Genomic DNA, 17,952 nt, shown 5'->3' with positions numbered 1-17,952 from the left:
TAATGTTTACAGGTCTCTAATTTTCTGTTGTACAGCCACCACATTGCAGAAGCTTCTGGCGTGGGAAGAATCCTAACCTAATGTTAACCACTCGGCCAACCAGGCCAGCAAAGGCCTGGCCTGGTTGGCCTGGTGGTTAGCGTACAGGCTCTCCAACCAACAGGCTGCCGGTTTGAATTCCACCATGGGCATGGATGGTTGTGATTGTCTTTAGATGAGAGATAAACTTCATTGCCCGGTGTGAGACCATCATCCAGCTTACTGGAGGCCTGAAGTGGCTCGAAAGATTCTATGTTTGTTCTGTGGTTTCAGGACTGTGTAAAAAATTAATTTTAAAAAAAGAAAAAATCCTTAGCCTACCCACTGTACCATAATAACCTTTCGTGAGTGGGAGTAACATTAAAAAACTTTAACAAAATATGATTGGATAACAAGAATTCATTACCACAGCAACTTCTGATGTGAAATTCTCTTATTATTACTGTCCTTAAATAAAAGTATTAAATTTTTGAAAAAACATTACATCATGAATATTTCGATTGCTTCATCGCATTACAAGTCTCGATTTTGATGTGGGATTTTCAGTGGGTGGCATAACTCTCTTTTATTTATTTCTTCTTATCTTTCCTACTTAATCTAGGCTAGAAAAGGAAGAAGATAAAAGTGTAATTACTGTAAAGAAGTATTTTGAGTTCATTTCTATCAAAAGCAAGAAGGAAACGATAAGATCAGTGTACAAAGCAGTGAAAACTATTTCTAACGTACGCGTTCTTCATCCAGATAAAACCTTTCAGTATGATGCAGGCACAAGTGGCGATAGATTACTCTCAGTAGTCATGTTCGCTGATGTAATTGCAGGGGGTGAAGGGGATTTTTTTCGATACTAATAGCATGCAATTATCTCTTTGCATCATCATCTGTGGATCAAGTTAAATGATGCACATTTCAGCCTCAGAATTGGATAATGCAGATGGTAAGATGGTATACATCGCCATCGCATATTCTGTTGTATCATGTAGGAATAACCGGGCTTGTTGCTATGGTAGCGGTTCGGCTCGAAGCCAGTGGGAACCGCGCATCTGTTCCACCAAAACAACACCAGTTTCAACTGGTGTGGCGGTTCAGATTTGAGGAAAGAATTTTTGTCATCGTTTTCATCTCATTTACGTATGTAGAAAATGTTAAGCACGTGATTGTTACGAAATTAGAACCATTTTATCATAATTTTCTTTTAGAAGTTATTGCGTGAATTAAAATTTACAACAATCGCGAAGGATTCTCAGCTAGTGTTATGTCATTCATCTACAGTATATCTATCTATCTGTGTTACATTGCGCGCTTTAATAATAATAATAATCATCGAAATATTTGAGAGATAATAATATCGTGCACACACACACACACACACACACACACACACACACACACACACACACACACACACACACACACACACACACACACACACACACACACACACACACACACACACACACACACACATCAAGAGTTTTCTTGAACAATTTCTTTTATCATATTGTAGTTATGAACATTTCAGAAAACGAAATGACCGATGATTCTGTAATGTGTTTTGGTACATTTTTTCCCCGACAGGTGGCCACAGTGTATTGGCAGTTACACAACTCCAAACTGCGGCGTCTTGTTTTGTCCATTCCACTCCAGAGAAGAAACAAAGTGTTCTGTTATTTTATCGTTCCGAATAATACATGAGATAATGATCGGCTGACAGACTCCGCCTACGGAGAAATATTCGTCGTAACAGGCGGTCCATGGTGTTAAGAGCACTTCAACGGACCGGTGCAAATGTCACCGAAGTTCCGGTCAACAGAAACTTTGCTATAAATGTAAATGACGGGAATAGCAGCATCTAATTATCTGCTGATGTCGATGCCATGGGAGTTAGGGTCATATTAATTCACCTCTTTTTTGAAGGACAGCAATAGAATTAATTTGTCCGAATTTCGGCTTGTGGGCCGATGATGTCTCAATGCAAATCCTATTCGCTTATTTGGGACTAAAACAAACAAACAAAAAAAAGTTGTTCCTCCACTATGGACGAGAATAAAGCCTCCATGTTTTGAAATAACCCAGTGCCATCGAACCCTCAATTCTCGGGTCCGTTTTGGATTTCTGTGGCTCATCTTTGATTCACGCTTAGGTTAAGCAACGAACAGGAAGGAAATCGAAAGTATTATCATTTTTTCTCCATCAAACGAAGAGTCTGAAAACTCTTGAGAGAAGTTTAGATACTATTTTCATAAATAAAGTTTGTAAAACGGATAACTTTAAAAGTGAAGGTTCAGAATTCATTTGTTTCTGTAATGTTGATGCAGATGAATAAAAGTTGGACTTTGTAAAGATTATAATTGAAGTGCATAAAAATCTTCGGAGTACATCATTAGCAAATGCCTTGGGGGAATGCGTTCATCTATTCAATTTCTAAATCGTGGTTGGCAGGGTATTAATTTGCTGAAAAGAAATGAAAGTTCTCTTGTGGGTATCCTGTTGCACATCAAAAGCAGGCTTTGTGCGTTATCGTGTTATTATTTCTGCAATCACATTCTTATTAAGCAATTTCGTGGATCGCATTTTCTCCGATTGTTAGTGAGCTTTTATTAAAGAAGAAGGCTGATTAACATGCAGGAATTCTAGAAAAATTCCCTTAATCAAACAGCCCGTATATTAAACAAATATTGTATCGGGAATACAATTAATGTTTTTGTCCTTTTCAACCCGTGGCTTTCTGTGGAAGCATAAAAAAGTTATTGCATATAGAATATGCAAAGGATTGAATTCATGTAGCGCATAAATCGTATTATTTGTAATTAGTCGTTTATTCTATTTTCTGTTCCATCTTTTACACAAAGATTTTCTACTAAGAATGATTGCAATTTTAAATTGCTCCATTTTCAAAATAAGATAAATGTACGAGTCATGACAGTTGTAGATAATTAACACATTCAGAACAGAAGCTATTGTGAAGAATTTAAAACAGATTTATAGATTAATGTTTGTAAATTTATTCAGACAATCTCGTTTTTTTTTTGTTCTTTTCCCAAAAGATTATCAACCTTCTCAACAAATGCAAAGAGTTATGTTGCAGATATGACATTTGAAAATTCATTTCTTAAATTTAAATTATTTCTCTGATAATTTCAGATCCACTAGCGAAGAACAAAAAGATTTAATCAAGCAAAGAAGATACAGAAAGTCTCAGAACAGGTGAACCATCAACGCGAATAAAATACTATCGGATAAAAGTAAAATTAAATATTTTGAAACACTTATATGTCGCAGGAAAAAAAAATTCAATTTCAGCTACAGCTGAATTATGGAAACCCACTTACTTAGAACCAAAACATCAAACATATTTACTTGTAAAGCGACTTGAATTACTTCAATTCAAAACAAAACGCGAAAATAACTTTCTTTGCTAAATATATTTACGTTTAAGAAAATTATGCGTATTGGCCTACTCTGGTAATCCTTCCGACATCATTTTTGTTATTATTAATCTGAATGTCCGCGCTTAGCCTAGTGGCTGTGCGCTTCGCAACTATATGCCAGAGGAAGGAGTGTCCTAGGTTCTATTCCCGTCGGCGACAGAGGAGCTGAAGGATCTTCCTCAGTCGTAACCAAATTAGCCGGTCTTGGGCGTGGACAGTAGGATTTTTTCCCCAGTTTATCTGGGGGGGAAAATCCTACTGTCTTGAGAACGCAACACTACCGACATAGGATACATCGGGGGGGGGGGTAGGGCTGACCACCTCATCCTGTGAACGGTGTGAGGTCCGATGATTCATAAAATCCTCGACACCGCAAGGCAAAAGAGGGTAAAAGGAAGATGAGATGAGATTAATCTGAATTTGAAGGACGAAGCTGTTAATAATGTAAAGTATTAAATATAGAAATATTTAAACATTTCTATAGTGTAGCTTGAAAAATGCTGCAAGAACAGCAACAAATCTAAATCCAGTTTCATGAAAGGGCCAAATACTCAAATTGCCTGAAGCTTCTGCTCCCCTCATCAAAGTCAATGGGCGAAATTTTCCCGACCATGTAACATTACCAAACACAAAGATAACCTACTAAAATCTTTCTTCTCTTCCAATTCCTGCTTTGATGACCAAGGGAAAGTACTCCACTTTACCAAGAATTGTTCTCTCTATGCCACCCCCCTAGTCTTCATCCAAAATAAGTGAAAAGAATTCTCTTCTGGGGCTGATCAACACCGCCAGCTTTTCCTAGTACAAACATATTAACGCTATTGATTTTGTATCCAACAGAAAATTTCGTGTGCTCTTTTGCACTCAGTGTACTATTTTTTTACTTATACACTGTAAATCTCAAATCCGTTCAACCATTGAATGCCACTCACAAATCCAAATGCCTTCTTTGAAATTGCTTGATGCTATACAGAAGAGGACAATCGGGTTAACTGATGGCTCCTCTCACGTATCCACTGAATCTATCTCTTTTAGAAGTTCAGCTTCTTGCCTATGTTTCTTCGATAGGTACTACAGAATGAATATGTTCAGTAAAACCAGCTGCCATCATTAATTCCTCTTTCTTCCAAAACTATAATAAGAGCAGCCACCACTGAGCATACATTTATAGTCACTTACACTTACCAAACCAAGTTCTATCTACCTCCTTCCTCCGAACAGCTTTCCTCACTACGTCTACCCTAAAGACTGTTTTAGATGTTCAAAAACTTTCATGAGAGTGATTGATACATAAAAAATCTATTTTACACATACATATGCACACTTCCCTGTCCATTTCCAGTGGGCTATAAATGATTTAAACCAAGTTATAAACAACACTTGTAATAAGGATAATAATCACCACAGAAAGAGAAAACTCTTACCGATCCCGGCTGGGAACTGACCATTTTGACGATGGCCACCCCCATGTTACACCTGATACCAAAACTGATGAGGAACCCTAAGGAACTGAGGATAGCGATGGTGAATCTTTTTGATATGTTGCAACAGGGACAGTCGGGTTCCAAAAATCTTTTCCTTTTGGTTTTCGAGGGGTCATGATCGCTGTAGAATTCTTCTTGGATTTCATCGTGCTGGATAAACCCTTTCTCGTCATCTTTCTTGCCGAACTTTCTGCACCGCATTAAAAGAAAAAAAAACAAATTATGAAACACTTATACTAACATATTATGTTCAGTAGAAATTGTAAGGAATAAATTAGCTTAAATCGAAAGGAATGATTTTATAAGCGACCCTCAATAACAGATGCGGGGTTTGTCGAATGTTGAAAAAGGAAGTGCCAGTGACGTTGATTCCAATCAACCAATGAAAGTTCGCATAATACAGTTTTTTTTATTATTAAATATTAAACTCAGACATTGTCATGGCAGAGCTGAATATACTTGAAATAATAATCAAACATTAACTCACTAGAAGCTACGTATATGAGTAACAGCTAGCAAATGCTGTCTCCCCGTCCGCTTTGTGTCATTTGCATATGTTTGCCAATTAGTTTGCATGTTTTGGAGAAAACTTGAGTTTCGAAAGGAACCATCCTGCTCATTCCGTACGGGCTATATTATAGAAAGAATAAATTACAGAAAGAAGGTAGTAAAATGCGTACAGCCTTACCGGAAGGCGATGAGATGTAGAAATTCTTTTTGCATAAAAAACAGTGAGAGACCTTTAATCCCAAATCATGCTTTGTTTTTAAAAAACTTTCGCTGTTCAGATGAGTATCCAACTACTATCAAATGTAAGGGCGTACACAGACCTTTGGATATCGAAGCCATGGAAAATCATTTGCCTCTTTACATCTGCTGAACGTTTATTTGTTAGTTATAATTTTGCAATTTTTGGAAGCGAATTATCACTAAATCGAAGTGTTCACATTTCACTCGTAGAACACTGTAATGCAGCAGTGTCGCCGTTATTCTGGTGAGTTTTTCAGACAGTACGGAAACCCTGGAAGTGCTTTGGGAGGGGATTCAGGTCACTACAAAAGTTAACCGAGTGCCCTAGCTATCCCGTATGCTACAAACGTAATTTAAACAATTTAGGGGCGAGAAGTTTGGTTAGAAATACTTAGGTTTCCCGAATGGTTGTGTTCAAGGGACATCACCCTGAACCGAACGAGGAAATAAAGCAAAAAAAAAATCTTGGATTTGGGCTGCCAATGCAATATTTCAAGGTGCAATTGAAGCATTCACGCAGAGTTCCAGCTCTGCAGATCCTTTAACTCACACTACAAAAGCGGATGTAAAATGTCACGAAGTGGATGCTTTTTTGGGTCACAATTAGAGATAAAAAAGGACGTCCGAAATCGCCAAAACACCTCTCAATAATTAAGTTAAGGGAATAATAAATCCCTCATTATTTTAATTGAGAGGTAAAGAGCCTCTTGGCTATTTACCTCTCAATAATGTTCAAGTCTTCATTTGAAGTTTTCTCGCCAGCCTGGCTGGGAGTGTGAACAGTATCTCCATTTCCAACCAGGTATGACTGATGTGTATGTGCGTGCACATATCTTTAGATAATAAATTATTATCGTATCCAGTATGAGATTACTGCTCAATTTAAGCCCTGATCGGTTAAAAAATCCAGTTTTTAATCCCTGGAGCACTGCTACCTACCCTATTTTCTAACTTTAATCCCTGGAGCACTGCTAATCCCTGGAGCACTGCTTTAATCCCTGGAGCACTGCTAATTTTAATCCCTGGAGCACTGCTACCTACCCTATTTTCTAACACTGCTACCTACCCTATTTTCTAATTTTGTACCCCATGGTGCTAAACAAATGTACTGTAAGTTTATACCCTTTCGTGGTTTAAAACATGGTAACTAGGTTTATTCATTCCAAATGGAGCCGAATTATATCTTGAACGTCATTGCCAACATGTACAGTATCATTCATGTCATGTGGCACTGTTTTGTTGTTTCCTGAAATCACTCACTTCTAGAACCATACGGTAGAACAAACAGCAGGTTTGAAAAGCACTGCACAAGAAGACAGTTAGTTTTATTACTATAATTTATAGAAATACTGTCCTTTATTGCTGCACTGGTTTTTATTGATTTTGTTTACGTGGGAGCACTTAAGTTCCGAACTCTGACATTCCATTAAGTAAGTGGAGATCCAGCCAGCTCGTGTCTTTAATGACAAGGCCTGATGCGATTCGATGTGCATCACAGAAGACCCGCTAAGAACATAAAAGAACCATTTCGCCATTAGCTATATTTACAACGTGTTGCCAGAAACAAAAATCACCGAATATTTTGATAAACGCATTCCCCGTACCATCAACATTTAGATCTTCAGAGCGATTTCGTTCGCTTAAAATATTTCCAAAGAACGAAGAGTGAAGCATGCAGAAGAAGCTCTAATAGGCGATGTTTGAAATTGGTTCTCTTCTTAGAAGGGCACCGAACTGAATTCAGCACTGCGAAAATCATGTAGATCCATCATTGGTATCTCATTTTTAATGAACAACAGAATTGGTTGATTAAAGGTCGATAATTATCTTTTAAGTATCTCTTTTGCCAATAATCCTACTCACTCTACCAGGTGTGTGTGCCTGTTTCCAGCTGTGTGCATGTTTGTTTCTACATGTATCAATATTTACATTTTTTATATGAATCTTATCCACGTAAGACGCTAAACCTTCCCCCTATTATTTTAAAATTTTGTCATTGCCTTATGACAAATATCTTAACTCGTTGATGACAAATTTGTCATATCAACGAGTGCTATCATTATCCCTTCATTTCTAATTTTATTATCAACCCTTCCAGTTTTCTTCTTTAGATGGTCACAACTTTTATTATCGTAATTAATTCGCTTCTGTGTTGGTTTTCATCCGTGTTAGGTTTTATTGGCACCTACAAATACTTTTGCAGGTAATAACCTGTTTTAAGAGACAGCGAGGCTCTCGACTAAATAAAGAGGATCGGCAAGCTAGTTTTATTGCAGGCAGGATTTTAAATCGATTACGAAAGGCCTAACCCAGGGATCGGCAACCTGCGGCTCCGGAGCCACATACAGCTCTCTGAATGAATAATTGCGGCTCTTTTCGTTATTAAACGATCTATCTAAACGTAGAAGTAAAAAGAAATTTTTTGTAGGTCAAATGACCCCTAACCATATGTCGATACTCAAAAATCGTCAGTTTACATTGGGCGCGATCAGCCAGGCAGAGCGCTGTGCGAGGCGCTACTTTGTAGCGAAAATACTAATCGCTACAAATTTAATTAATTTGTAGCGAATGGCGATCGCTACGGTAGCGCTACGATCGAGCAGCTAGGCTAGCACATGTAGCGCTACGGTAGCGCTTGCCTGTCTGAACGCGCCCATTGTCTTCGCATATAGTGCAGGTGTGGTCTGTAAATCTGCTCACTTTGTTAAAATAAGTAAAAGTTTTGTAGTGGACGTTGCAGTGCTTTCATTTACTGGTGATTGTGTTAGGTAACGTGAATATTGTAACATTCAATTAAATATTAACCAAATAAAATATTTTTATAGTATTTAAAATGTCAGCAAAGAAGAGAAAGATAGAACAAGAAAATCGGGAGTTTAAAAGTGAATGGACCGAAACCTACGCATTTGTAGCAAATACAGGAGGATCTCCAATGTGTTTAATATGCCATGAAAAGCTTTCAAATAATAAAAAATCAAATGTACTAAGACATTTTTTAAATAAACACGATACATTTGACAAAGCATATCCACGGGGAGATGAAAGAAAAAAGACAGTAGAAGATTGCAACGCAAAGTAAACCTAACTAAATGTTCATTTTCCAAATGGATAGAAGAATTAAGAAATACAACTATTGCTAGTTTTATGGCCGTTCAAGAGGTTGTTAACCGAGGAAAACCTTTTACGGACGGCGAACATGTGAAATAATGCTTTATTAAAATGTCCGAATATCTTTTCTGCGATTTTAAAAACAAAGCGGAAATAATTACAAAAATAAAAGACATGCCATTATCTGCTAAGATTGTAAGGGCCAGAACTACACGAATGGAAGAAGATATAACAAATCAGCAGGTTACAGATTCTAAATTCAACACCAGGATTCTCCATTGCCTGTGACGAAACATGTGATGTGGATGACTTGCACAGATTGTACTTATTTGTAGATACGTAAACTCTCAAGGACCCCAGGAAGAATTACTCGATGTACTGTCCCTTACAGGACAAACTCGTGGAGAAGACATTGAATCTGCTGTTACCACTTGCTTGAAAAGTAAGGGTATTAATACTAAGAAAATAATATCTATTGAGACCGATGGGGCGCCGAGCATGAAAGGTACAAAAAAGGTTTTGTTTCTTTATTTAAAAAACAAATTTTGCATGACGTGTTTTCCCTTCACTGCATAATCCATCAAGAGATACTTTGTGCACAAACTTTTCCAAAAGAGATAACGTTAGTGATGGATTTGGTTGTAGAAATTGTTAACAAAATAATGGCAATTCCGCTACATCATTCGAAATTTTGTGAACTTCTTAAAGAAATCAATTGCGAATATTCCGATCTTCTTTTGCATAACAGAATAAGATGGCTTTCCAGAGGTGTGGTGTTGATGCGATTTGCCACCTGCCTTGAAGAGGTTAAGTTATTTCTAAGACAAAAGGATCTTGAATATGCACAGTTAGAAGATACTCATTGGTTACAAAAATTCTACTTTATGGTGGAGATGACTTCCCATTTAAACGCACTAAATAAGAAACTACAGGGAAAGGGAAATGCAGCAGTTTTGCTTTTAGAAGAAGTGATTTTGTTTGAACAAAAAGTATATTTCTTTGTGACAGACTTAAAGAAAGGCACATTATTACATTTTCCTACGCTGAAGAAATATCAACAAGAACAAGCTGATAATTCCATAAATTTCAACTTTTTCAAAGAAATTGTGGTAAATATGCGATCTGAATTTAATGGGAGATTTGAGGAGTTTAGAAAGAACAAGGCATCTATGTCATTTTTATTGCGACCACTTGAAATTAATCCTACTGAATTAAAATTTTCACCTTTTGCTGGAATTGATGAAGCTGCATTTCAACTTCAGTTAGAGGACCGGAAAACCGAGGATTTGTGGAATTCAAAATTTAGAAATCTTGAAGCTGACCTGGAGGAATTGGAAAGACAAAAATCTACCCTTGCAATACAATACAAATGGTCTGAAATAGAAGATCTTAAAAAAGCAAGATCAAATTGTATTTGACACGTGGAATTGTTTAGCGGACACTTACATTCAGTTAAAAACATACGCATTTGGACTTTTATCGATTTTCGGATCGACATTTTGTGTGAGCAAATATTTTCTGATATGAATTTTAAGAAGTTCAACAGCGCAAGTCGCACTAAGAAGATATTTTAAATTAAAAAAAATTAAAGAAATAAGTATGTTATTGGATTTTATACATATGCTTTCGTAAGGAGAAGGAAATGTTTGTTTTATTATTTAATATTTTAAATTATCATATAATTTCATGTGACATGCCACCCCTGTCTTTCTGCTTTACAAGTATGATAACGTGTTACTGTTAAAAAAAAAAAAAAAAAAAAACGGTGCAGCTCCCCTAACTTTTTTTTTTAACAGATATAATTTTAAAAATGGCTCTTCACTCCAAAAAGGTTGCCGACCCCTGGCCTAACCTAACATGGAGGTGCTACCGCTGACTTTCGAAATGGCACATCATTTCTAAACCTGGACGAGCATTCATTGGTTTCAGTACAAATCCAACGCCCATTATCTTCAATGCTAATTTATTATGGGGTGTTGTAGAGTGTTATTAGTTTGGAATTATTATATTTTGTCTCTTATATTCTGCTGCTTCATTAAAACAGTTGGAGCCTCCGTAGCACAATTAGTATAGACGGGGCCCTTTGGCAGAAAGACCTGGGTTCGATTCCTGTGAGTAACGTGACTTTATCTGGTCTGTCTCTTTCAACTAAAGGTGAGTTAGCCGGTCTCATATGGAGGTAGGGGTTTTTTTAATCCAGAAATTCGGGTTTTTCGTCCCCCAGAAGTGGCAAACCGGCCCCGTGAACACACACATGGATTACAGTCATGAATACGTCCCAGCCATATGCCGAACCAGGATAAAATTGGGGGTTGGGGAAAGCAATGGTGGACTATGCTGTAAAAATCTCACCAGGAATACTTTGTGGGCAATGCCTTCAAAGTCGCCTACGGTCGGAAACGATTGAAAGGGAAAATAAGTCATATTAAAACAAATCTCAATTTTATGTTATTCTGTCTGAATAACATTTATCTGGGATCACTTTGTGTTCGCAATTCTATATTAATTTAATTTTAAGACGCACGACAGATTGCAGAAGGTACAGCACAGTATTGTGTGGATGTGTTTATGACCTTAAAAAAAGGAAGAGAGAAAGAAACATATATATATATATATATATATATATATATATATATATATATATATATATATATATATATATATATATATACCACTTAGCAAGAATTGTACACGAACACAAAGTTTTCTGAAGAGTGATTTTTTTTTTTTTTTTTTTTGTTATTATGCAGCAGCCCATCATTAAATTCGTTTCTGCTGTCAATTGATTCTCGCAGTGAGTGTTGTGTGTTGATTTTCCGCTGATGCAAACAGTTCAATCCGTTCTTATTTTGTAATCCAACCTTCTAGATGTTTCCCTTTCGCTTTTTTTTATTTTTATTTCCCACACGGTCTTCATTCCAAACGCATCTACGGGAGGCTAAAAAAAACGAGATTCGCTTTAATCCACCGCCATTGCGCAGCGGGCTCACTTCTGCGCACGCGCGTTTCCTGCTCTCCCGGCAATATCGTGGGAATCGGGCACGTTTATTGCCGGCTCATAAGCACGCGAGACACACAGAGCGAGCCGAAAAATTTTCGAGTTCTGATGTCATCACGAACCGAACATAGTAATAAGCGAGTTCTTGGAGTGTCCCGTGCTTTGCAAACCTCTTTGCTGATGGTGTGGAAAGGCGTCAACAGCTCCGCACTGCGCACAAAAACTGTTGCCGTAAATAGAAACGCATTGGCAGTAAAAAATGGCGATAAATATTGGAGGAATGCGTATCTAATGAAGATTGAAACAAACTCCCCCCCCCCCATAAACGGCGTGCAATTTTTTACCTTTAACTGCATAGTTTCTCATCATAGAGTCCATCCATTAACGCAGAACACCCTAACTTGATCCCTCTTTCTTTCAAGATCCCTTACAAGGCGATGCATAGCAACAATCAGAGCAATGGGAAATAGATCTCATTACACCTCCTCCCCCACCCCTTCCCCTAGATTTCATTCACTTCCATCAGGAGAGACCTGAGTTAGCTCGGTCTATATTCCAAAACATTTTAACCTTGGACTTGCTTAGAATGATCCGACTGAAATGAAACTTCAGACAAGACAAGATTTTTTACTGGTTCCAAATAACGAATTTAAGTAAACTGAACCTATTCAGAGTCCAGGAATAACTACTTGCACAAGGAAGAACAAAGGCAGCGAAATGAATTGTTGGATGCACATTTTGGAAAATGCGACACGGAATCGGAGATGTCTGTATTGGTGACTGTGTGACGTATTAACGCGTTTCACGTGACTCTATCACCCACGAAAGATTGGAACCCTATAGTACATTAGTGCCGCGGGTGGGCAATTGCTTTTATATGTTATTAATATTATTATTTTCACATAGTTTGGAAACCCCATTCTATACATAAAACATGAAACTTGTTCGAGCCGCTGAAGGCTTCCTATAATTGGGGAGCGGTGGTTTCGCACAAGGGTATGAATTTCACCTCTCACCTGAGGACAATCACAGGCGAGTTTGAACCCTCAACCTGATGCCCTGGAAAGCGTATACGCCAACCACTCCGCTGAGGCTTGCTTAAAATAAGAAGTACAATCTTATGAGAAGAAAGGAAAAATTTTGAAGAATTTTTAAATTTTTTTTGTTTTATCCCTCTATGTTCAACAATAGTACAAGGTTGAAGTAGGTTGTCTACTATTTAATACGGTGGACAGGTGATATTAAGTCCGGGAGAGAAACAGAGACAGAATATACTACTGTTATTTAAATAGGTTCTTGTAATATTTGGAGGAAACACTAAGGGGAACAACAAATTTGCAGCTAAAGTGGTAAATTAGGAGAAAGATTACTGCATTCATAGATCTTTCAAAGAAGAAAAGGTAGTTTGTAGAAGAGGAGTTCCAACGTCATCAATGTTGAAGTTAGAACAGCTGCTAAAAACGCATCACTTCAATTAGTGTCCGCAGACGTTTGTTAGCACCTGCAAGCACACGAGTTCATAGATAATGACGGATGTAATGGAGGCCGAGGCATTGCGGGAAATAAGGCCACAGATTTAATGAGCCTGCCTTCATTGAAACATACTTGCAACATAGGATGTCAAAGTTGTTGATCTCGATTCCGCTAATATTTGTGAAACGTATTTTTTTTCTTTTTTCAAACTAGTCGACCGTCAGTTGAAACGGCGAAAAACTGAAATCGGTAAATGTTTTTCAAAGAATTCACTAAATAAACTAAACTAAAGGCACTTTTAGTATTAAAAGTGAATTTAGGAAAGCATTATATTGATTGTATGAATGACTGAAGCAAGAATTCGTTGTGATCCCACTTGATGGTATTTCTGATTCAAATACGAATTGAGTGCGAGTAATAAGTGTTGGGAGAAACTCATTCGTTTACTCGATTGTGATTTGGCTGAAATAATTATAAACAATTTTGATAATTTATATGAACAGCGAGACAAAACTTTACAGTAACGTTGTCCAAAATAATATGCAAAAGTACTTGGTAATGGTTCCTGTAGATTGCATAAGTGCTCAAGCACTTATGCAATGCTTGCGCATGGAAAATATAAATAGTCACTCAGCAACTTAGCCGTCTATAACTGCATTTAGTAACTTACATTGGCTATTGCTCTTAGGCTAAACAGATGATTTTTTTTTTTTGCCTGTTGATGCATTTTGATTCAATCTCTTTTATACCGTAAGTATTTCAATATAACAGACACGAGAGTTGCAAGATAATTATTACATTTTTTTCTTTACTTTTGTTTTATAATGTTTGCGCATTTTTAACGAGAATCTGGGGTCTCCGTCCTCTGCGTGTCCGCTTGCAGAATCAGAGAAAACAAACGCTTCCTTGAAAATTCTACGTAGTCAGTTTTGATTCCAGTTTTCATCACTTTCTGTTAAAATATCTCGAAACAGCATAAGATAATCCACATTGCCAGCGATACAATTATTTAGACTGCTATTCTTTGCAAAACCAAATTGCAGACGTATTATTAGGTGGTGAAAGAAATAGGAATGATTGTGTCCCACATTTACTATCAGGTTGTCTCGCAGTTATCTTGAACATTCAGAGCGACCGACCGGAGCTCAAGAGTAACCCTAGAGTAGTGAAAGATGTACTTGTGTGATCTTCATATAATAAATGCATTATTGTCCAATTAAAATACGTAAAATGTTTTTTTCTTCAAATTCTGCAACATTAACTTTCATCAAAATTGGTACGTCTGCTTTCGAGTCGTTTGCTACTCGAAAACAGGCGTACCAATGGCAGACAATCGGGATGAAGCTAATGATTTTTTCTTTCTTTGCTTCCAAACGCGTCTAAAAACTCTGCGAATTCCTCCAACTTGTTCTGAAATACGATTTTATTTTGTTGTTTGACTGCTGTTCTCAATTAGTCCGACGAATAAGCAAAATTTCTAGGACCCACGTAAGTGTCCAGAATTCTTGTCTAAACAAGGGGGAAAAATGAACAAGGAAAACTTGAACTACAGTTGAAGTATGAAAAATATTGAACCTTGGTCATTAACAGTGAATTTTAACATTGGAAGGATAAATGGCGCATCAAATGTAAATAAAAATATCAGAAGAATTAACGCCTAAAACGGGCTTCAGCTTATTGAATTGAAGTAAGTAAAATGTGAGTTTGTTTGATCTTTTTTTTTTCTTAAGCCAATGGAAAGAAAACGCACTGAAATTGAACCCGATTTTCAATGCGACTCTTCATTTTCCGCGTCATCATCAGGAGTATTCTAAAAGCATGAACTATGGTCGGACTGTCAACTCCGCGCGTGAGAAATTAAAACTGCACATTAACTTAAAGGCGTTTCAAATATATCGCTGTCTTGTGCCCTCTAAGTCATTTCGCAGCACGCGCCGTATACACGATTAATGGCACCGTCAGCGAATGTTGTCAGGAATGTGCAGCAAGATTAGTGTTTTCGGTGGCGTTCGTTGTGTGGGTTCAGCATTTTCTCACAGCTTTATGGTTCTCTTCCATGCAACGTTCTGAGCGTCATTTCAGAAAAAGAACAGTCAAAACACACCGAATTAAATAAACTGTTCTTTTTTTAAATTTCTTTCATAACAAAAAGATTTTTAATTTTTGTTTGTACAAAGGTTTTCATGTTTTTCTGTTTTTGCTTATCTATCAAGCAGTACACAGTTTTTTTTTCAACTGAAGGTGAGCTATAAAGGTTTCATCCGGTAATAGCAGGGGTTTTCTATCTCGCATACTGACAAATCGGCCAGAGAACACACGCACTTTATACAGTGTGGTTCAAACTTCCAGGTACAGACTTGGAGGGGAGGTAGAGAACATCAAAATCAACCCTATTCACATAGGAAAGCATGACCAGAAGCACGCCACTCGAAAGTGATAGGTGGCGCTGTTCGCCAGCGCTCCAGGTGTGCAAATGGGGCTTCCTCATTCAGACTCTCCACTTCGTACGAAGAATATGCGTCGTTTTACGAACGCTGAGATGGCAGACATACACCTCGTTTACCATATTATGTATCCAACTACTATTGAACTGTTCAGTTACGCCTAATAAAGTTTTTTACGCTACTTACTGCCTTGTGTTATTTCTGTATCTTTGTGTCCCTGTTAGTACCTTCCAGTGGCTTTTTCGGTCATGCTTGCCTATGTGAATACGGTTGATTTTGATGTTCTCTACCTCCCCTCAAAGTTTGTACGTGGAATTTTGAACCACCCTGTTTATAAAAATACAATTAAATGGAGTAGTGTGGGTGGTGGATTAAGTGGTGTAGTGTGCAGTTCCCTCTAGCGATGAACCCTTGAACTGCATCGCGTAATAATAATAATAATAATTTAACAGCAGCATAAGAATAGCTGTACTGAAACAGCTTCCTCATAAACTATTTAAACAAAATGCTGCAGAGTTTGTGTTGGAGTTTCCCAGTTACTTGTTAGCGTGCGAGATCAATGTTCGGAGGAGCAGTAGCTTTAATGCCCACCGCCACAAAATTAACATCGCGTGCTTTAAATTCTAGTGTGCATTGAGGCGTCACCAGACACTTGTGCTCTCTTTACTACAAAGAGTAGATGTTTGGGATTCACGAGGCACTTGAATGCTACCTGTCTGCATTCTTCCTACCAGGCGGCGCCACAATCAAACAAGGACTTCCATCAAATAAAAATATGAATACAATCGGTTTATTTAATGAATAATTTTGATTTCACCTCCAATTTTTAATAATCCCGCCTATTAAGGGAATAATAGGGGGGATTGGAAAACAAACATCTAGAGGAGATGTTTTTTCCTGTTCTCTCTATGATTCCTTTATTGCAATTATATTTTCAGAACTTTTCTCACACTCTTTTAATCATTTGATCCAAAGAACTTCGGCGATCCAATTCTGAAGTCAACTCGATTTGCGATCTCGCTGAAATTGTATTTTTTTTATTTTTTATTTTTCCTTCGTCATTATTTCTAACGTTAGAATTTAAGAGGACGAATATTTCGTGGAAATAAGTAAAGAAGGGACTGCCGATAACAGACGGTCGTTTATATAATGGGGTGGGCAGCTTTACCTAAGACCTGCAGCATCGGATGCATTCTTTCTTATATTGCTCCTCTCTTATCCTGTTTTGTCAATGGCCACAAATGTCATTAAGAATAGACTGGCGGCGTCGATAAAGGAGCATCGATGGATACGAAATTGGACTATTGATGGCTCGGTAATGCGGAGTATTTTAGATAATACATTCACGGGAGTGCGTCGAAGAGAGTCGTGATTTGTGCTGCGATGAACAAAACTGTAGACCGATCTTTTTTTGTGAATAACGAAGTACATTTATCTCGGTTCAGTCTTTCCTCGAGATGTTTGTGAGAGGGAATACAAACAAGAGCATAATCTTAACTGGGAAAAATGTGATTCTCTTATTGAGTAAGCGTAAGCAAGGTGTGTTTTCTTTATGAAAATTTGGTGGCTTCGAGCCGAGATTTCCGACAAGGGAACAAACACTACGAAATGGAACTGGATCAGCAAAACATTTACATGACTCGAAGTTGACATTGATGCAGATGAATATTTTATCCACACAGATCTGCTTTTATCCATCAATATTCAGCATTGAATCCTAACCAAGTTTAACCCCACAAAAATGTTTCATTGATGGATTTTATTTCTTCCTTGGCGTAAGCATGCTGGATGGCGATTTACTACTGCCTCTGGGCGTGCCAGACGAATTTTGTTTTTCTCCGCTAACCGTTAGGGGGCTGCAGTCCAACAACAAGGACGTAATCACACGTGCTTGCTGAAAAATACAGGGAATTTGCCATTATTTATTGACGCATCCTCGTACGTCAATCGAAATCTACCTTTGTTTTATGAAAGAAAACGCAGGTCATGGGTTGCGTGGAGACTCCACTGTCAGTAGTAGTGGGAGATCGATATTTCAGCCGAAAATAAAAATATTCCGCTATGAACACGCACACAGTAAAGACTGAACGATGAAGTGGGCCAAAGGATTTCTATTTTCATTCTGTGCAAGAGTTGAAACCATTCAAGAGAATTTAAAGCTAAAATTAATCCCATAAAATAGTAATATTTATTTATTTTATCTCAAAGTACATCAGTCTTTTCATTTT

The 17,952-nt window shown here is 37.5% G+C and overlaps 1 protein-coding gene across 1 annotated transcript in view; it reads right to left on the bottom strand.

Moving 5' to 3' along the window:
- LOC150092510 (vesicular glutamate transporter 1-like) overlaps window positions 1-17,952 on the bottom strand; it is a 245,880-nt gene that overhangs the window by 90,284 nt on the left and 137,644 nt on the right. Inside the window, exon 3 of the mRNA XM_090414498.1 lies at window positions 4,892-5,141. Within this exon, the coding sequence (XP_090270624.1) occupies window positions 4,892-5,141 (250 nt within the window). The remainder of the gene's footprint in view (window positions 1-4,891; window positions 5,142-17,952) is intronic.

The sequence above is a fragment of the Typopeltis vanoorti genome, chromosome 25 (genome assembly GCF_054136105.1).
Source record: "Typopeltis vanoorti isolate ZY-2024b chromosome 25, IOZ_Tvanoo_1.0, whole genome shotgun sequence".
NCBI classification, from domain to species: Eukaryota; Metazoa; Arthropoda; class Arachnida; order Uropygi; family Thelyphonidae; genus Typopeltis; species Typopeltis vanoorti.
This window is presented reverse-complemented; position numbering and strand designations above follow the sequence as displayed.